General features: G+C 48.5%; 1 protein-coding gene across 1 annotated transcript in view; it reads left to right on the top strand.

Moving 5' to 3' along the window:
• Positions 1-21,881, top strand: part of UTP20 (UTP20 small subunit processome component) — a 399,297-nt gene that overhangs the window by 343,024 nt on the left and 34,392 nt on the right. The window contains exons 56-57 of the mRNA XM_029599719.1: positions 10,124-10,256; positions 15,373-15,569. Coding sequence (XP_029455579.1) covers positions 10,124-10,256; positions 15,373-15,569 — 330 coding nt within the window. The remainder of the gene's footprint in view (positions 1-10,123; positions 10,257-15,372; positions 15,570-21,881) is intronic.

Below are 21,881 nucleotides of genomic sequence, written 5' to 3'. Positions count from 1 at the left end.
GTTAGAGACAAGAGAAGTTCATTTCACATTACATGCCTGTCTGCGAAGGTTACGCAGCCATCCAGTATGGATCCTGTCAGACAATGTGATGACTGTGAACTACATCAACCTTCAAGGCAGAACCAAGAATCAGGCAGCGGCTCGAGAGGGCCCGGGAGTTGATTCTCTAGGAAGAACAACACTTGGAGTGGCTTTCAACATCTCACATCGCTGGAGTGAACAACATTTAGGTGGATTTTCTCAGTCGGAAAAAGTTAGACCCCAGGGAATGGGAGCTGCCTGAGGCAGCAATGTGATTCATTCATGGAAGATGGGGATATCCTGACCAAAGAGAATACCAAGCTATTGCGGTTTTACAGCCCCTGAACAGAATTTGGTACAAAGGAATCTGAGTTCTGGTGCTGCCATGGACTCATGAGATCCTTCTTTGTCTTCCATCCCATGGTCTCTTGTGGACAAGGGATTTCAGCAGATAGAGAAACATCCAGGCAACGTGATCCTGGTAGCTCCAGAGTGGCCACATCGACCAGGCTTCCCAGATCAGATCAACATGGCCATATACGGGCCCCTGAGGTTCAGACATCAATCGATTGTTTTCCACCAGGGCCTGATATGTTTGGGTCAGGTGGCTCGCTTCTGCAAGGAGACAACTGAGATGGAGTAGATATTCTGAAGCGGTTATTTCCACCTTCTACATCCTTGACATATGTGCAAATTTGAAGGATCTTCGAGTCCTGGTCTGCTGTTGACGGAGTGCAGCCTCAGTCTGTTCAGGCTATGGTGTCGCATATTTTGGCTTTTCTACCGAAAGGTTTTGGTCAAAGGACTGGCTTTTAACTCTGAGTGTCCAGGTAGCAATATTGGGTTATCTCCGGGGTAAGGTGCAAGGATATTCTCTGTCTACAGATCTGGATGTTCTATGGTTCCTTCGGGAAGCTAAGAACTTGTGTCCTCAGGTACAGAACATTTGTCTATCTTGGAATCTGAATCTAGTCCTTAGAGGATTGTGTGAGGCTCAGTTTGAGCCACTAAAGAGAACTACAGTTAAGGACTTGACCCTTAAAGTGGTTTTCTTGGTGGCTATTTGTTCAGCCAGGAGAATTTCAGAGCTCCAGGTGGTGTCATGTTGAGATCCCTTCCTACAGATGTCTGATTCAGGTGTATCTTTATGTGTGGTGCCTTCTTTTCTGCCTGAGGTAGTCTTGGCGTTCCATCTTAGACAATAAAGCTTCCAGCTTTTATGGATTTGGATTAGTCTATGTCTCATGCAGGGGAGCTTAGGCTCTTAGATTGGAGGCATGCATTATTGAGGTATCTAAAGATCACTTATGATTTAAATAGATCGCATCACCTCTTTGTACTATGGAGTGGTCCAAAGAAGGGAAATAAGTTGTCTAAGGCTACAATTGTGTGAATGCTGAAGGAAGCAATTGTCAACTTATATTTCTAATGGGCACTCGCTGCCAAGGGGTTTAGGCGCGCCCTTGACGTGTTCTCAGGCGACTTCCTGGGCTGAGTCACAGCAGGTGTCTCTGCATGAAATTTGCTGGGCGGCTACTGGGAAGTCATTGCCCACTTTTGCTAGACATTATCACTTGGATGTCGGGGCTCCAGCTTCCATGTGCTTTAGTGAGTATGTTCTACAAGCAGAATTCTCCACGATCCTCTCGAGTTAAGGGGAACTTAGGTACATCCCAGGAGTCTGGACTTATCCGATACGTACAGGGAAAGGAAAATTGGTTCTTACCTGTTAATTTTCATTCCTGTAGTATCACAGATCAACAAATACCCACACATTTATTAGGGGGGAGGGAGTCCACTGCTCATACTGTTGCTTTGTCTATAATAACAGTTTTTACCTTTGGAAACCCTGTTTAACCCCCCTTATCCCTGTAACTTTGTATTTTATAAACTGTTATGATTGCGTTATTTTGACGATTCCGAATGACTGTATATAAAACTCGTTAAATAAATAAATAAATAGTGCAGATTTGTTAGAGGTTTCAGTGCTGATCTCTTATGTTAAATTTGGGAAACGAGTTTTGTATTGGTTTTTGGGGGCAACGTCATCGTCCAGCTCATTGGAGGGGAGCGAGTTTGCTTAAAAGCTTGCTTAGAAATTTATGGTTGTTGCTATCATCTTGGCTTGGGTACAGGGCAATACTGAGGGACTGCAGGTGGCACACTGGGTTATGTACAGCGTCAGTGAAACTTTCTCTGTCTCTCCTCTTCCTGGCTAGTGGGAGGTTGTTCCTTCCTCCCTCCTTCACCCAGATCAGAGTGCAATATCACCAACTTCTTTTCATATGGGTCCAGCAGGACACCAACTTTATCTCCCTCTGCCTGGCCTGGCATTGAGGTTGCTGATTCTCTCTTCAACTCATCGGGCCTGGATGTGAAAGCAGGAGCATAAGGGGAAAAAGGTGCATGCTCTGTAGGTCCACTACTGCTGCCTCCTCATCTTCCTCTCCTCAATGCTTCTTGCCCTCATCTGCTGCTGATAAAGAGGGAGGGAGACTCTGGATTGGACAAGTTTTTTCTGCTGGCTGGGAGCCAGGAGAAGGGGAAAATGTACTGGGCAGGAAGGCATGGGAAGATAGGGAGTCAGGGGTAGGGATAAAGAGGTTGGAGTTGCTGGGTAAGGGGAGGGTTTGGGGGCTGCTGGGCAGGGAAGAGAGAAAGAAGTTGGAGAGATGGAGGTGTGGGGTGGCTGGGTTGGGGAGAGGGGAGTGGGGATGCTGAGCAGGAAGGAGTAGTAAAGAGGTGGTCAGAGGTATTCTGGGTAGGGAAGAGGAGAGGGAAGGGCAGAAAGAGTTGAACAGGGGAGAGAGGGAGCATGGGGAAGAGGATGTAGGGTGGGGAGTGTCAGGAATATTGGACAGGGCTATGAGCATGTAAAGGGATGATTGAGTAGTTGGAAGAAGTGAGGGGTGCTGGGGGCATGGAATGGAGTGACTGGATACAGTTTTGAGAATATGCATTTCTTCTCTCTTTGAATTTTGCTTAGTGTAGGAGGAAATATATTTTTGTTTCCAGTTTTGCACTGCATGCAGAAGGTGGCCTTGGGGTTTCCATTCCAGGTTTTGTTTCCACATTTGTAATTTGTGGTCTTTTATTCTATATTCGTTGAAGGCAGGTCTGACTGTGTTCTGTGTATATGTGACTGAGATGAGGTACTCTACTAGAGGTTTGTATCAGCCTTATTTGTTGTATTTTCTCAATATTATATTGCATTGGTGGTGAACTGCTGCCTTTTCATGGGTAGGACTATTGCTGTTTCATTTCTTGGAGTTAGTGCTGCCCAGGTATGACAGGTTTGATAGACATGTACAGAATGGGGTTTGTTTGTATTATTTCACAATGCACCTGGTAGCAGAAGGAGTTTGTGTTGCTGTTAAGATGACAACAGAATCAGAATATCTTTTTCCCTGTACGTACCAGGATCAGTCCAGGACACCTGGGTTGTGACTCCGCACCAGTAGATGGAGACAGACTAAAACTTGTGGGCGGAGCATATATGCCCCTGTGCCAGTCACAGCCCCTCAGTCTTACTCTGTCTCCAGTAGGTGGTGCAGGTCCGGTCACAGCCCTGTCGGGCCTGATTCTGGTTCTTAGTCAGGTTCGCTTTTTGGGGTTTTGTTTTTGTTTTGTCTATTAGACCTTGGTTTTTTACTGTAAATTGGGGTTTTTGTTTAATTTGGTTACTTTAGTCCCGGTTGCCCTACCTCCCTGGGGAGTTGTGAGGTCCTGAGGGGACTACCCTCCCCAGGTTGAGGCCGCTGCTAGGGTTGAGGACCCGGCTGGGCTAGTAGCAGCGTCAGGGGTGACACCGGGGAGCCCGGTTCACTCACCCCTGCAGGACATAGGGCTTTTCAGCACCTGGGACAGCGTTTTTTCTTATTTAAAAAAAAAAAAAAAAAGTGTTTTTACTTTTGTTTTCAGTCGGCTCTCCGTTCCTTGGCGTTGCGCTCCGTTCCGCTCGAGGGGGGGCGTCTTCGGCAGGGGGGAGGTCGCCGATTTTCGCCGCGTTGAATTTTTGTTTTTATTCAGCGTCCCTCAGTGCTTTTCGGCGCATCTTTGGTTTCCCGCGGTTTTTTGCAATGCCGCGCGGCTCGCAGTGCAGGGCCTGCGACTCGGCGCGCGCGCGTCTCTCCCGGGACGGCCTTTGCTCGGCCTGCGTCCCGGGAGACGAGGGATCGTCGGCAGCTCCTCGGGGGGCCCGTTCCCGGGTCGCGCGATCGCCGTCGCAAGGGGGGGGGGGCCCCTGATAGGCCTCTTGACCCGTTCCCGGTCAGCGTGGGAGTGGCGGCCATTTTGTCTACCGGCCGGGTAGTTTCGCGGGAAACGGTGGGGGCCTCGGTTTTACCTCCTACGCTTTCCCCGCAGCGGGGTGCGGCGGTGGAGGTCCCTTCAGAGGGGCCCCAGTCCCGGGGGCATTCGGAAAGCGACGCAACGGATTCGGGCGAGTTTTCTGAAGATTTGGCGCTTTTGCTGCGCAAAGTTCTCCATTATAAGCGCAGCAAGCGCAGACGGGGGGACGCCTCGCGTTCAAGGATCCACCGGTCCTCGCCGCAGAAGAAGATGGCAAGGAGGGTGGCGAAGACCACCCAGAGCGCGGCCCGGGGCAAACGGCTTCCCCGAGGGGTGCCGCAGGACTCGGATTCCGAAGATACCTCCGGGGCGGACACAGAGGCCTCCGAGGAGCCCCTGCCGGGGGCCGGGACGGCAGCAGCAGATGGCTCGGCGCAGCCCAGTACAGGTAAAGGAGCGCAGGCCGTCGACGGGGATGACCCCAAGGTGGGTGCGTCTGTTCCGCAGAGAGGAACTGTCGCCACTCATTCCGGCCATTCTCCAGGAGCTGGGGATTGAGGCTCCTCCGGTAGTGGTCCGCCAGGAGGCAAATATGGATCCTGTTCTGCTTGGGCTCACAGGGCCGGCGGTCATTTTTCATTTTTTCATCCACGGATATCCTCTTCAAGGAATGGGATACTCCGGAGTTAGGTCTGAAGGTCAGCAAGGCCATGGACAAACTTTACCCTTTGCCGGAGGACGCGCTAGAGCTCCTCCGACTCCCAAAGGTGGATTCGGCAGTGTCAGCTGTCATGAAGAGGTCCACCATCCCAGTCACGGGAGCGACAGTCCTCCGGGATATTCAAGACCGTAAGTTGGAGGTTCAACTCAAAAGAATTTTGAGGTTTCTGCCCTAGGGGTGCGTGCTGCCAGTTGCACAAATTTTGCTATGCGTGCTAGTCTGCGCTGGGCTCAAGTCCTGCAGGCGAATGCGGGTCTCTCTTCAGAGGAGGCTTCCCAAGCAGACAGATTGGAGGCGGCCATTGCCTATGGCGCTGATGCACTCCATGATCTTTTGCGCACCTCAGCTAGGTCCATGGTGGCAGCGGTGTCGGCACGTCGTCTCCTTTGGCTGCGCAATTGGGCAGCGGATGGCTCTTCCAAGGCTCACCTCGGGGCTTTGCCTTTTAAGGGGACATTGCTGTTCAGCAAGGAGTTGGACGATTTGATGGTTTCCCTGGGGGAGAACCGAGCGTTTAAGCTGCCGGAGGATAGGACCCGGTCGAGATCTTCCTTTTCAGGCAGAGCCCGGTTCAGGGCACCCAGGAAGTCTAGGCCGCAAAGATCCTCTGGAACCTCGTATAGGCCGTCTTCCTCTCGGAACACCCAGTGGCAGCAGTCCTTTCGGGGCAAACGTTTTGGCCGGCAAGGAGGGGCCCCGTCGGGTGCGGGGTCCAAGCCTTCGCAATGAAGTTCGGCCGGCCCATCCCTCGTCGCGTCCTCGGCACGCTGTTCCAAACGTGGGGGCGCGTCTATCCTTATTCCTCGAGGAATGGGCCAGCGTGACGTCGGATCAATGGGTCCTCGACGTGATAAAACATGGCTACGAGTTAGATTTTGCTCGCATCCCAACAGACAAATTCCTGGTCTCACCCTGCAAGGATCCCAAGAAGAAGGCGGCGGTGCTAGATACCATCCAAAGACTAGAAAGACTGGGAGCCATCTCGCCGGTTCCGGCCGCTCAGTACGGCAAGGGCCGGTACTCCATTTACTTCATAGTCCCCAAGAAAGACGGCACTTTCCGCCCAATTCTGGATCTGAAAGGAGTCAACAGATGCCTTCGAGTCCCTCACTTCAAAATGGAGACCATTCGGTCAGTGATCGCGTCAGTGCGTCCCGGCGAATTCCTGGCGTCCCTAGATCTCACAGAAGCATACCTTCATGTGGGAATTCAACCAGCGTTTTCAGCGGTTTCTGAGGTTTGGCATTCTGGGCAGGCACTTCCAGTTCCGGGCGCTTCCGTTCGGCCTGGCGACAGCGCCTCGGACATTCACGAAAGTGATGGTGGTCGTGGCGGCGCAGTTGCGGCGGGAAGGCCTGCTGGTTCACCCTTACCTCGACGATTGGCTGATCCGGGCGAAGTCTCAAAGTCTGTGTCGGCAGGCGGTGGCCAGGGTGTTACAGCTCATGCAGTCCCTGGGCTGGGTGGTCAACTTCAACAAGAGTCATCTCGAACCCTCTCAGTCCTTGGAATATCTTGGAGCCCTGTTTGACACGAAGCGAGGCAGTGTGATTCTCTCGCAGGAACGGATATGCAAACTGCAGTCTCAGGTGCTACGTCTTTTGTCGCTACACCGGCCACGAGTCTGCGATTACCTGACGGTTCTGGGGTCTATGGCATCCACGCTGGCGTTAGTCCCTTGGGCGTTCGCTCATCTATGGCCGCTGCAGTCCTCATTGCTTTCCCGCTGGAAACCGGTTTCCGAGGATTTCTATCTACCTCTACCTCTCGAGGGGCAGGCGCGATCCAGCCTGAGCTGGAAGTCGGTTCAGGGTCTGTGGTCAGAGTCGCAGACCCGGTGGTCTATCAACCGGCTGGAGACCAGAGCGGTCCGTCTGGCGCTGCAAGTTTTTCTACTCCTCGTGCGCGGACAGGCGGTCCGGGTATTGTCGGACAACGCTACCACCGTGGCTTACATCAATCGCCAGGGAGGGACAAGAAGTCCTCTAGTGGCGGAGGAGGCGCGGCTCTTGATGCTCTGGGCAGAACGGCATCTCAGCCATCTCACGGCTTCCCACATAGTGGGAGTCGACAACGTCCAGGCGGATTTTCTCAGTCGTCACCGCTTGGATCCCGGAGAGTGGGAGTTGGAGGACGAGGCGTTTCTCTTCATTCGCCGGATTTGGGGAACGCCCCACATGGATCTGATGGCCACCTGGCATGACGTGAAGGCTCCGCGATTTTACAGTCGACGTCGTGAAAGGGGAGCAGAAGGAGTCGACGCGTTGGTGCTTCCCTGGCCGGTGGATGTACTTCTGTATGTGTTCCCACCGTGGCCCATGATCGGAAAGATCCTACGGCGCATAGAATTGCATCCATCCAATGTGATCATGGTGGCGCCGGAGTGGCCACGCCGTCCGTGGTTTGCGGACCTGGTCCAGCTGTCGGTGGCCGCACCCCTTCGTCTACAGGAATTCCCGGGGCTCCTTCGTCAGGGCCCCGTCTGTTTGGAGGATGCGGCTCACTTTTGTCTCGCGGCATGGCTTTTGAGAGGTATCGGTTGAAGAGAAAAGGCTACTCGGATGCGGTTGTTGCTACGTTGCTGAGATCCAGAAAACAGTCTACGTCCCTAGCTTATGTTCGGGTCTGGGTAGTTTTTGAGGAATGGTGCATGGAGCGGGGCCTAGACCCCACTTCCGCTTCTATTCCTGATATTCTGGCTTTTCTCCAGGCGGGGCTCGCCAAAGGTTTAGTGTGTAATTCCCTTCGGGTTCAAGTGGCGGCGCTTGGCTGTTTGCGTGGTAAGGTCCGGGGGGTCTCTCTGGCTCTCCACCCAGATATCTCCCGCTTTCTTAGGGGGGCTAAGCACCTCCGTCCTCCGTTGCGGCCCCCTTGCCCGTCTTGGAACCTCAACTGGGTACTCTCAGCCTTATGCTCAGTGCCGTTTGAGCCCCTGAAACGTTCTACGCTCAAGGATCTCACCTTGAAGACCGTATTCCTAGTGGCGATTGCATCGGCCCGTCGTGTCTCAGAATTACAGGCGTTGTCCTGTAGGGAGACCTTCTTGCGCATCTCCGATTCGGGGGTCTCCTTGCGGACGGTTCCCTCCTTCCTTCCTAAGGTCGTGTCGTCGTTCCATTTACATCAGTCAATTGAACTTCCCGCTTTCTCGGTTGCGGAGTCTTCGGACCCGAAAACAAAAGTCTTGAGAAAACTAGATGTGCGGAGGTCCCTGCTTCGCTATCTGGAGGTTACTAATCCGTTTCCGGTGACGGATCATCTGTTTGTGTTAACTTCGGGTCCAAAGAAAGGTGCTGCGGCGTCCCGCACGACAATTGCCCGTTGGCTCAAGGAAGCCATTGGTTCTGCGTACATTCTGCGCGGAAAATCGCCGCCGGTGGGTCTTCGGGCTCATTCGACACGGTCTCACGCTGCGTCTTGGGCGGAATCTTCTCAGGTGTCGCCTCAAGAGATTTGCAGGGCGGCTACCTGGAAGTCGTTGCATACCTTCTTTAAACATTACCGGTTGGATGTTCAGGCTACTGAAGCTGGGGGTTTTGGAGAGAGGGTACTCCGAGCGGGACTCTCTGCTTCCCACCCTCGGTAAGTTAGCTCTGGTACATCCCAGGTGTCCTGGACTGATCCTGGTACGTACAGGGAAAGGAAAATTAGTTTCTTACCTGATAATTTTCGTTCCTGTAGTACCAAGGATCAGTCCAGGATCCCGCCCGCAGTGTTGCGCTATAGTAACGAAGAGTCCGCTCATTATTTTTTTTCAGTACGCTGATCCTTGTTTATTCGCTCTCCCGGTTGGGGAGTCTGGTTCCTGTAGGGGTGTTGGTTTTCTTTTCCCTACCAAGTTGTATGGTTAGCTATGGTTGCCTTTTGGCTTTTGTCTACTTTGACATTACGTATGACTGAGGGGCTGTGACTGGCACAGGGGCATATATGCTCCGCCCACAAGTTTTAGTCTGTCTCCATCTACTGGTGCGGAGTCACAACCCAGGTGTCCTGGACTGATCCTTGGTACTACAGGAACGAAAATTATCAGGTAAGAAACTAATTTTCCTTTTGTATGGTGAGTTATACAGGTAAATATCTTAGTTCTACTCTGCACCCATTGTTAGGAAGCGGGGGACTCCTGTGGATGCAGCGCATATGCTTATATTAAGTCCCATGATGGTCATGTGTTCAGTGTGTCATGCATGTGAGCATCATCTTTGAGGTGTGTCCTGATAGAAAACAGGTTGAGAACCACTGTTCTAGAGTAACTTTTACAGTTAACACAGTCCTCATAAGAACATGCCATACTGGGTCAGTCCAAGGGTCCATCAAGCCCAGCATCCTGTTTCCAACAGTGGCCAATCCAGGGGATAAGAACCTGGCAAGTACCCAAAAACTAAGTCTATTCCATGCTACTGTTGCTAGTAATAGCAGTGGCTATTTTCTAAGTCAACTTAATTAATAGCAGGTAATGGACTTCTCCTCCAAGAACTTATCCAATCCTTTTTTAAACACAGCTGTATTAACTGCACTAACCACATCCTCTGGCAACAAATTCCAGAGTTTAATTGTGCGTTGCGTGAAAAAGAACTTTCTCTGATTAGTTTTAAATGTGCCACATGCTAACTTCATGGAGTGCCCCCTGGTCCTTCTATTATCCGAAAGAGTAAATAACTGATTCTCATCTACTCGTTCTAGACCTCTCATGATTTTAAACACCTCTATCATATCCCCCCTCAGCCTCACAACAACACAGCTTGGCTCTACAAGTTTTTCCCAGTAATGCTGTTGTCTATTTAATTTTGTTTTTTGTGCTTTACGTCATGTTAAATGCACACTAAGATTTAATGCTCACTAAAACCAAACGACACAAAATGAAAAAAAACATGATTTTTCACTGCACACCCCTAGTAATGACTTGCTTCCTCTCTCTCAGCACTTCTTAGTGGCACAACATACATTTATAATTTAACACTATCATGACAGTGCAGATCTGCTACATTATTGCAGGAGAAGGGTGTGGACTCCATAATTTGTAATACACACTGTGGGGTGGAATTAAAGTTCATTGTGGCCTTGTCCTTTGATTTATTTTTGTTTTCTTTCCAGTTAAAGGAAGAGGCTGAAGAAAAATCTGCAGACAGATTGTTGTTCAGTTTTCTTACGTTGATTGCTAAACTAATTAAGGAATGTAACATTATTCATTTGTTCAAGCACAGTGAAATTCTGAGCAGAATCTGGGGTAAGTGTGTGCAGTATTTTTTTATTTTTTTTTTGCCACTAGTGAGCTGTGGTTAGAGCTATTGCATAATAAAATATTTCCAGCACCAAATATTCTGATTGCCATTAAGATTCCTAAATTGGAGCAGCCCTACGGTTTAATAGTCGCGCCGTGCGCTGCTGTGTTGGGAGACCTTGGTGTGAATTCAAAACCCGTCTTCACAGTGGCGTAGCCAGAATTGATTTTTTGGGTGGGCACAAGGTTAACATAGGTGGGCACAAGGCATGCAGGTCTACTAGTTGTTTTCTTATTGATAAATAATGCCATATACTGCACCCTAGAATGGCTTTCTAAGTAGTTTGCAACAGCCATTATGTGTCATGTATGAAACTTTAAAATAATTTACTTCAATTATTTCAAGTATAGAAAACAATCAAATCCAATCATATAATAAAACAAAAATTAATGTATTCTTTCATGAACCATCTTTGCAGAAACCCAGAAATCTTCATAAATACAGTAAAATATAATTAATCATCAGAACAGGTGCAGCGCAGAGCTAGGGCAATTCACATTACAAGTAACATGAAAAAAAAATTCAAATTCTGGTGTAATCTCAGCAAAAAATAACCCTCCACTGCTATTTTGTGAAGTAACAAACTCTTGCAAAGAAAGAGGCATCTGGAACCTTGCCAAACAATCACAGCACTGACTCTCAGGATTCAAACAGCAAACTTATGAAAAAGCAGCAATGCAAATACTACACCAGGCCCTAGAACATTAATACATCACCTATGGGAATAACAGAACAGGCTGGACTACTACTACAGAGAAACTATATGCTAGAAATACTCATTTCTGTCACAAACAGGCAAAACTGAGACCGACCCTTACCTAATATAGAAATAAGAGACTATAAATTAGAAACAGAAACATGTAGATAAAGCCAAAATAGAAAGCCTGAGAAACTAAAATGTCTGAACAGTGGAATACTTAAGAGCAAAATACAAAAATATAAGAATGCACATTCCCAAAGATGACATATTTAAATTGCTAACATCTCTCTCTCTCTCTCTCTCTCTCTCTATATATATATATATATATATATATATATATATTATTTTTTTTTTTTACCTTTGTTGTCTGATCTTTGTATTTTTCTAATCAGTTGGTCCTGGTCTCTCTTTCCCATTTTTTCCCTTGTCGCTCATTTCCTAATTCCTCTTCAGTGTCTTTTCTACTACTGTCTTCTTCCCTTCCACACACACACACATATATACATAAATGCTTTCTCTCACAGTCTCCCTCACACACTCAGGCTCTCACTCTCATATGCTCCCCCCCCCCCAGCTCACATTCTCTGCAGACACACATACAAGCTCTCACTTTCTCACCCCTCCCCAGGCTTATATTCTTATGCACACACAGACGCACATCCAGGCACCCATTCTCATCCACACACACACACAAACCCATTCTCCCATTCTCACCCACACATACACACATTTAAGGTCCCATTCTCACCCACACATACACACTTTCAAGCACCCATTCTTACCCACATATTCAAGCTTCCATTCTCACCCACACACACAAACCCAGGCTCCCATTCTCACCCATATATATACACATTCAAGCTTCCATCCTCACCCACATATTCAAGCTTCCATTCTCACCCACATATTCAAGCTTCCATTCTCACCCACACACACAAACCCAGGCTCCCATTCTCACCCATATATACACACATTCAAGCTTCCATCCTCACCCATATATACACACATTCAAGCTTCCAACCTCACCCACATATTCAAGCTTCCAACCTCACCCACATATTCAAGCTTCCATTATCACCCACACACATTCAAGACTCCATTCTCACTCCCATACACACCCAGGGTCCGATTTTCACCCACACACACACACAAGGCTCCCATTCTCATCCTCACATACACATTCAAGCCTGTGCACAGTTTCCGCTTCCTCCCCCCAGAGCAGGAAGATCAGCTGGCCTCTCCTGCTGCCACTAGCCTCCTGCTATCTTCGGGCCGTATGGCCGACCGATCTTCCTGCTGGGGGGGGGGGGCGGGGAGGAGAGCGGAAGCGCCGCGCACAGGTTCCGCTTCCTCCCCCCGGAGCAGGAAGATCAGCTGGCCTCTCCTGCTGCCACTGGCCTCCTGCTATCTTCAAGCCATACGGCCGACCGATCTTCCTGCTGGGGGGGGGAGCGGAAGCTGTGCGGGGCGCTTCCGCTCTTCTCCCCCCCCCCCCCAACAGGAAGATCGGTCGGCTGTACGCAGGAGGCCAGTGGCAGCAGGAGAGGCCAGCTGATCTTCCTGCTCCGGGGGGAGGAAGCGGAACCTGTGCGCGGCGCTTCCGCTCTCCTCGCCGCCCCCCCCCCCCGCAGGAAGATCGGTCGGCCATACGGCCCGAAGATAGCAGGAGGCCGGTGGCAGCAGGAGAGGCCAGCTGATCTTCCTGCTCTGGGGGGAGGAAGCGGAAACTGTGCGCGGCGCTTCCGCTCCCCCCCTCCCCCCGCAAACAGGAAGATCGGTCGGCCATATGGTTGTAGGACCGCTTCCCCACGTGCGCCGTGATGGCGCGCCAAGCATGGGTTCTCCTCTTCACTGTCGCGGGGATGGGATCCCGCGACAGCCTTGCAGTTCTGGTGTCAGTTGGGTGGGCCTGGGTCTAAATTGGGTGGGCAGCTGCCCACCCAGGCCCACCCGTGGCTACGCCACTGCGTCTTCAGCTGATTGGGCTGGCAGGAGCTGGTGACACTGCAACATTCACAGCCATCAAGTGGGGCGGGAAGAGCCATGGTCTGTGGAGTGGTTAACCAGGGATTGTTGGGGAAGAAAACACATAATAGCTGCGAGTGAAGATTCATAGTGAAGCAGATCGGGTTGGTGCAGTTTCCAAAAAAGAACTAGCTGTTGTGATACGAGGCACAAAAGCATTGATCCAACCTAGCCATTCCCAGCAGCTTAGCTCGGCTAACAGAGAGGAGGCTTTCTGACCTTGTAAACTCTGACTCTTAACAATCAGAAACGTCTTCAGAATGATGCTTTGGTTTTAACTGCATGTAACAGCAACCTAGAATTATCCATATCAAAGTCTGTCCTAAGCTGATTCAAGGTAGCTGCTATTTTTATGGAAGGTGTGAAGTCTGGAAGGCTAGGCTGCAGGTACTGTAACCCGCAGTAAGAGTTGCCGTCTTTAAAAATGTCTGTCACCTTCAGTCCCTTCAGGACAGACTTGTGGCCTCACTCAGAAAGGACCCCCTCCCCCTGCCAATTCTGCGACTACAGAAATATATTTTTGTTGAATAAAACTTGGTGATGTGGATATCTCTGAAGCACTGCCAAGGTGGTAGAAGCAACTGTGAAGTTCCTCCTTGCCCCTTATGGGCATGAGGATTCTTTTCAGAAAATAATACTCTACTGTTCAAAAAGACCAGAGCCCATGCCAAAACACCAGACTCCTGCTACCGTTGTATCTTCTTGCACAGCTTCCAATAATACTATAAACCACAAAGCATCCAGCTTGCTTACCCTTTCTGGAATAGAAATCCAAGAATAAATCAGTCTTCCATTTTACAGCTGCTTCAGAAATCCGTTTTGTTAAAGCAGCAAGACCCTCTAGGGTTGTGTTTTGTCCTAAATATTTTCATTGTGTCCTTGCAGTTGTTTTCAGCTGTGTCAGATGTCAGCGACTGTATAATCATAGAAGCAGAAGCAACATAGATCTAAATGAGACTGTTTGGCAGGAATCTTAAATGAAATTCTTGCAGAAATTCATGCTGGCTAATAAGTTGTGGGGGTGAGATTTGTTTTGATGTTCAATAAATTCTGAATTACATTTCTCAGCAGCAAGAAAGATGTAAATCATTTTCTTATTGTATGTTTGGGAATGAGCATCGATAAATTTCAGGAAACAGCCAACTAAAAGATAAAATACGCAAGAAGGAGTGAAATTAATAAACAGAAATGCAGGTTACAGTTTCTCGAAATATTCTCTGCGATGTGTGTCAGAGCCAACAATCAGGTTATAAGCAGAAAAGTATTAAAGTGTAGAGAGGCCGAGGAGGGAAATTTCTGTAGTTTTGAGGTTGTAGGCCATATTCAGCGCTTATGTATCCTGTATGTAATTGTATTTAGGATTAACAATATGAGGTCTGTTATTCGTTGACAGGATGATGGCAATAAAATGTGCGCATCCACATCCCCTTGTCTGCCTGATGCAATATTTAAATGAGAAAGAAAATGGAGCGGCGTACAAATAGGGGCGCACTAAGGAGAAATGTGCATTTCTGGCAATCAAAAGTTTATTGCATCAGGCACACAGATGTCTAAATTGTGCGTTCCTAACAAAAGTGCATCATTTACATAAAATTACGAAAATCTGCAATGCATTTTGTTTACCACGGGTTTTTTTTAAGGTATCCTTTAGCTAATCATCATGCTCTGCTCCACTACTCCTTATATACATTTTTAAATTTTTTATTCTAATCCAAATAACTAATTCTTATAGTAATCTCTCTAAACAACCCTACCCTACAAGGGGCACATTTATCACAACATAGAAGACCAAACTTTTAAATATTTCTCATGAGCCCTTGACTGCGAGTAAACTTTACTCCACCTCCAGAGCTGGAGTTAGTTTTCCGTCGTAAAAGAAATATGTGTTGGGCACACTTTCCTGCATCGGGCGGTAATACCTAATGTCTTCATTTAATGGAATTTAAATGCGATGGGCGCTATCCAATATGCTTTTCTTAGGGCACACGTTTTAGAAGCGCTAATCTCCTTGTTGCATCGGAAGCTATTATTGCGTGCCTGAAATGCGCGCCCAGCCGCAAGTAAACGAGCGCGCAAGACTGGGCACAGCTTATTGCAGCAGCCTGTGAATGTGTGTCTGTAGATATTATGTAAATGTTTTGGCTGTTAAATGTCTTAATGTGTGGTAATTGTGGAACTTTGAACATTATTTATGTTTCTGTAATTTGTTTTAATTTTCTAAACCACTTTGAGCACTTGCTTTTGTAGCGGTCTAGAAATTGCAATAAACAAAACCAAGTGCATTGCCTGCATTGCTCTGGATCTGTTATGAGACTTGTTTTCTTGTTCCCTGCAAGGTCACATTCAGTCCCATCTATGGTACCCACACACCTGGGTGTGGCTCACCTCGGCCCAGATTTTTGGCTTATTGTTTGCATCTCAGAAACCAGAAGAACTGGTTAGTAAATGGATAACCAGAAAAACAGGAAAAGCCCAGAAACGCCTCTCTGAGCCTCCTGCTACCTTGTTCTTAACTGAGAAGCTGGATAAGAAGGTAAATGTTTATTGGACTGGGTCCTTTTCCTCCTGTCTCCATTTCTTCTTTGACCCAGAAAATTTATTTTTTATTTATTTAGATTTTAATATTCCGCTTTTTACACTTTTTTCAGCACCTCAAAGCAGATTAAATTTAGGTACTATTTAGATATGAAAAATATAGCTGCTTGTACTTTTCTATATTATTTCAAAGCAGTATACGCTTCTTGGGTGTAAAGATGGTTTTCCTAGTGTGTAATCCACAAACAGAAAGGGGGGAGCAAATCTGCACTTTGTAGATAAACCAAATATAAGAATAGTGCAGAATAACTCAAAGTCCACACACGTTTCAGTCAATTTCAGAAATGTTTACTTAGTACAGCATCTCCACTATTTTAAATGAGAATAATATCTAGGAGGACCCACTAGAATTTGATGTTATTCTCATTTAAAATAGTGGAGTTGCCGTACTAAGTAAACATTTCTGAAATTGACTGAAACGTGTGTGGACTTTGAGTTATTCTGCACTCTTTTTATATTTGGTTTTCCTAGTGTGTAGCCAGATGGTCTCAGGACCAATGGGTTATGCTACCCTGCCAGCAGATGGAGACAAAGTAAGGCTATAAAGCTGACATCACAGTACATATAGCCGTGCCGTGACCTCAACCCTCCAGTATTTGCCGTCTCCAGCAGATGGTGGACATACCTCTCCCTATGGGGATGATTGTACTTTTTAGAAGGAGAAATTCTGCATTCTAAATTGGAGACAGTTGAGCCCTGCTCTCCTGCAGTGATACTTAAAGATCCCTCCCCAGTTGAGAATTCCTGAGGTGATTTCTGAGATCCTTCAGAGGTGTGCCTTGGTCCATAGCCAGTTCCTGGTGTGAACTGCCTTCTTTCAGCTACGGATGGCTCTGGAACGCCACTTTGATTTATCTAACCCCCCCCCCCCCCAGTAATTGAATGGTGTAGAATTATTTCTGAGTGACTCCGGGGCTAGAAAAAAAAGGTACTGCTTTACCCTGTCAGGTCCTCCTAAAGAGTAACTATGGTCTGTTCACTTCCCCTACTTTAAAAGATGTCTGGAACACTGACCTAGGGCTCACTTTAGATGCTAAAGCCTGGAAGAACATCTGGCAGGAGGCACATCATGCTTCTATTTGTGTGAGATGTAACAAATTGTTTGTTGTTCCACTGGACATATCGCACACCCACTTTCTATGCTAAATTTAACCCTGAGGCAGGCTTGCTCCACTGGCGCAGATGTGGGATGTTATGGTTAAGCGGTGTTTGGATGGATTCTTGGGTACTGAGGCAGATGACCACGCCCACAGGGAAGAGCCCCGTGAGGCACCACAGTACTTGGCTAAACGCAGACGCACAAACATAAAGTTAGTTCTTTTATTAAACAGCTTGAAATGTACCACCAGAGGTGGCAGTAGTGAGGTAGTCTGGATGTAGCAGTCTTAGGACCCTCGTTGGTATAGGGGGATTCCGGTGTAGGTTTCCCAGCAAGGCAGTACTGTGGATGAGATAGACTGAGAGTTAGATTACTCACTAGATGGTTGCTGTTGGTATGCGATTCCACCAGGTTGAAGAAGTTGGTAGCGGCACCGAGGCAGGAAGAGCAGACCCTCGAGGAGCGAGTACCTGATTCCCTGTAAAGCACCTGAAATAAAGCAGAGGGCTCCCGAGGAGCAGGTACCCAAGGTTAGCAATACCCCGAAGGGCAGAGAGAGAGAGCTTCCAGCGGCAGCACGGAAGCGGCAGAGTAGCTTAGACCGGCCGCGACCAATCCTTTGCTAACTCAACGAGCTAGCAACTTAGTACAGGATATATACCTGGATGGCGTGACGTCAGTAGAGGGGAACGTCCCCGAGGCTCGCGCCAATGCTGGAATAAAGACGTGGGTGGCTTGCGCGCGCGCACCCTAGTAGGCCCTTTGGGAGGAGCATGGCGGGAAGCAGCACATAGCCGTTCTGGGGACGCCGGAGAGGTCGGCTTGTAGACGCGGCGGCAGCCATTTTCCCAAGGGAAGCGGGAGAAGCCGTGAACAAGGTGAGGCAAACGGGATGAAGCCGTCTAGCACCGACGGACGCAACATGGGGGAGCTGGCTCACACAGACACATGTGGTGGTCCTGTCCCTGTCTGCGAATGTTCTAGTCCCAAGTGACACAGGCCATTACAGATTTATTAGGACTTTCGATACGACTTACACCTTCTCTAGCTTTACTGGGGCACTGGTTCGGGTCTGGTGTACCTTTGAAGCATCATAAACTGATTGCTCATCTATTGTTAGTGGCCAGATTTACCATTGCAACTTTCTGGAAATTTGTTCCTAAAGTTTCTTATTGGAAAACCTAAGTGAAGGAGGTGGTTGCCTTGGAAAACTTCTCTATGCTCTAAAGGGTCAACTGTTTAAATGCCATTCAATCTGGAGTATTTACCATCGGCATTATGTGTAAAACTGTACTCGCTGATTGTTTCTTTGATCCTGTATGTTTTCTTGTGTATACCAAAAAGTTTATAAATAAAGTTAAAAAAAAAAGTAGAAACAAATATCAAATACCAACTAACATCCCCTGAATGAGCAGTGGAAAGTGGAAAACTGGTAGGACTAACAAAACCTGTACCATTCTTCAGAATAATTACCAAAAAGCAGATCAAGCAGACTCTCCTAATCTCCCTTTCCTCCAGTGGGCGGGACTCTGGGCTGATCTGTGGTACTACAGGAACGAAAATTAGCAGGTAAGAACCAATTTTCTTTTCCCTGTATGTACCCAGATCAGTCCAGACTCCTGGGATGTACCAAAGCTTCCCTAACCGGGGTGGGACTCTGAGAGTCCTGCTCATAGTACACTTTTACCAAAGCCCATGGCTTCTGGAGCCTGGACACAAGTAGCCGCCCTGCACAGCTCTTGTGGTGAAACTTGCTGACACTCTGCCCAGAAGGCCGCCTGGGAACGGGTAGAATGTGCCTGTACCCCTCCGAGATAGGGCAACCCTGACAGATATACACAGAGCTAATAGCCCCCTTGAGCCACCTCACAGTTGTGGCCCTTGACGCTTTATGCCCTTTTTTTGCACCACTCCAAAAGACAAAAAGATGATCAGACAAGCAGAAATTGTTCATGACTTTTTGGTATTGGATCAACGCACGTTTCACATCCAAATGACGCAACTCTCTTGCTTGAAGGATCTACCGCTAAAAAGGACAGGAGCTCCACAGACTGATTTAAGTGGAATGAAAATACCACCTTAAGCAGGAAGGAAGGAATCATCCTCAAAGAAACACCCGACTCCGAGATTCTCAAAAAGGCCTGAAGCTCTGAAAACCGTTAAGCTAAGCAAATTGCTACTAAGAGCCCGTGTCAGAGGTTCAAACAGGGCCGCACACATACTCTTTAGTACTGCGTTAGGGTTCCAAGAGGGAAAAGGCTTCCAAACCAGAGGATGCAAATGTTTTGCTCCAGGAGAAAACACACCACATCTGAATGGGAAGCTAAGGTGGAGTCCCGAACCTTGCCTCGAAGACAGCCTAGGACTGCCACCTGAACTCGGAGGGATTTGAAGGATAAATCCTTTACCAAACCGTTCTACAGAAAAGCGAGAATATGAACCAACGAGGCTTGCAAAGGATCTACTCCTTGTTCTGTGCATCAGGCCTCAAACACTCTGCATACCCGCACATAACTAAGGAGGTGGAAGTGTTCCTGGACTGTAAGAGAGTAGTGATAAACCCTTCCGAGTATCCTTTATCTCTCAAACTTCCTCTCAAAAGCCAAGCTGCTAGACAAAAGCAAGCTGCGTGATCTGAAAATATAGTGTCTTGATGTAGATTAAGTCTGCAAACCAAGGACGCCTCGGCCACTCTGGTGCCACGAGGATCACATTGCCTAGATGAACCCTTATGCGTCGCAAAACCTTGCCCACCAGTGGCCAAGGTGGAAACACACACAGCAGGATGTCTGTCAGCCAAGGTAGATCTAAGACATCTACTCCACTCCATTCCTTATTCTCTCCTTCGACTGAAGAATTGCAGGGCCTTGAGATTTCGGTAAGTCGCTATTAGATCCACACACGGCGTGACCCACCTGCATCTGATGAGGGACATCACCTCTTCTAAAAGTTCCCACTCTCTGTGGTCGAGCTGCTGTCGGCTCAGAAAATCCACTTGCACGTTGTCTGTGCCCACTATCAGGCTGATTCAGTAAAGTCCGCGGGAGAGCGGACGAGCACCTGCTCTCCCGGCGTGCGCACTGGCCCCTCGCCGGTGCGCGCGATTCAGTATTCAAATGAAGTGGTGCGGTAGAAACAGGGAAAAGGAGGCGCTAGGGACACTAGCGTGTCCCTAGCGCCTCCTTTTAGCCCGGAGCGGCGGCTGTCAGCAGGTTTGACAGCCGACGCTCAATTTTGTCGGCGTCTGTTCTCGAGCCCGCTGACAGCCATGGGCTCGGAAACTGGATGCCGGCAAAATTGAGCATCCGGTTTTCGGCCCTATAGCCACGGACCGAATTCAATTTTTTTTTTAACTTTTTTTTACTCTTCGGGACCTCCGACTTAATATCGCCATGATATTAAGTCGGAGGGTGTACAGAAAAGCAGTTTTTACTGCTTTTCTGTGCACTTTCCTGGTGCCGGAAGAAATTAGCTCCTACCTTTGGGTCAGCGCTAATTTCTGAAAGTAAAATGTGCGGCTTGGCTGCACATTATACTTTCTGTATCCTGCGTGCATACCTAATAGGGCCATCAACATGCATTTGCATGTTAAGGGCGCTATTAGGTGCCGCGGGTTGGACGCGCGTTTTCCTCCCCTTACTGAATAAGGGGTAAGAGAAAATGCGCGTCCAAAAGCATGTTAACAGTGCACTCCATCGGCCTGAAAGTGAGAGGCTGCTAGCAGCGCCAGATGCTGCTCTGCCCAGTTGATGAGATCCCAGGCTTCCTGAGCCACTGCTTGACTCTTGGTACCACCTTGTCGATTTATGTAAGCCCTGTCGTTGCGTTGTCCAACATTACTCTCACCAGCTTTCCCCTCACCAGGGGGCAGAAATGCCTGAAGGGCCAAACGTACAGCTATTGTGTCTAGGTGATTGATGGACCATAGAGCTTCCTCTATTGACCACCGGCCCTAAACAGACTGGTTCTGACTCACCACTCCCCTACCGGAAAGACTGGCGTCAGTGGTGACAATCGTCCAGACCAGGATACCGAGATCCATCCCTCATCTCAACTTGTCGGAAGGATCCACCACAAGAGACTGGACCTGACAACCTCCATAAGTGGGAGAGACTACAGAAATTGCTCCAAGGGCCCAACAGGATAGTAAAGCCGACTGCAGTGGTCTCATGTGAGCAAATGCCTTTGGAACCATCTCCAAAATGGAAGCTATAGGCTCGATAACTTGTAAATAATCCCAAACCTTGGGCACTTGCTTCTTCAACAATCCGTGGACCTGAGCTTGCAACCTGGGTCCATTGTTCGGTGAGGAAGTCCTTTCCCGCCTTCGTATCGAAACGCGCCCCCAGGAATTCCAACTTCTGGGAAGGAAAAAGGTGACTCTTGGACAAATTGACTATCCATCCCAAGGACCGTAGGCATCGAAGGACCAAATCCACCGCCTCCTAGCAAAGGGATTCTGACTTCGCTCGAATCAACCAGTCGTCCAGAGAGGATGAACTAAGACCCCGTCCTTCCTGAAGGAAGGTCCTGGGTGCCGTCGCCAGCCCGTAGGGCAGACTGCAAAACTGAAAATGTTCCCCCAGAACCACGAATCTCAGGTATCATTGATGGTCCGGCCTGATGCCTCTGTGTAAGTACGATTCAGTCAAATCCAGCCACACCAGGAATTCTCCCTTATGCACCGAGGCAATCACTGAGCGCAGTCTCCATTCAAAAATGAGGAAACTTTAAAGCAACGTTCATCTTTTTCAAATCGAGAATTGGAAGAAAGGTGCCCTCTTTTTTGGGAACTATGAAATTAATGGAATAGCGGCCTGTGCTGCACTCTTCCATGGGGTCAGGCACAATGGCTCCCAGCCTGCGAAGGCGACAAATGGTTTCCCATTCTGCAAGTTTCTTTTCCTTGTAAGTGCACGGGAACGCCAGGAACAAATCTGTGAGCGGCCGAGCAAATTCTAAAGCATAAACTTGTTTTATCACCCTTAAGACCCACTGGTCTGATGTGATTCTGGCCCCACTCCTCGTAAAACAGAGCCAACCAGCCCCCTACAACTGGCACCAAGGAGTGGACCAGCATGGCATCATTGAGCGGACTTGGCTCCACCATCGCCCTGGGATGAACTGTCTCTTCCAGGCTTTCTCCCACGA

The sequence above is a fragment of the Rhinatrema bivittatum genome, chromosome 4 (assembly GCF_901001135.1).
Source record: "Rhinatrema bivittatum chromosome 4, aRhiBiv1.1, whole genome shotgun sequence".
NCBI lineage: Eukaryota > Metazoa > Chordata > Amphibia > Gymnophiona > Rhinatrematidae > Rhinatrema > Rhinatrema bivittatum.
The sequence above is the reverse complement of the archived record's forward strand: the minus strand, read 5'-3'. Positions and strand labels throughout refer to the sequence as shown.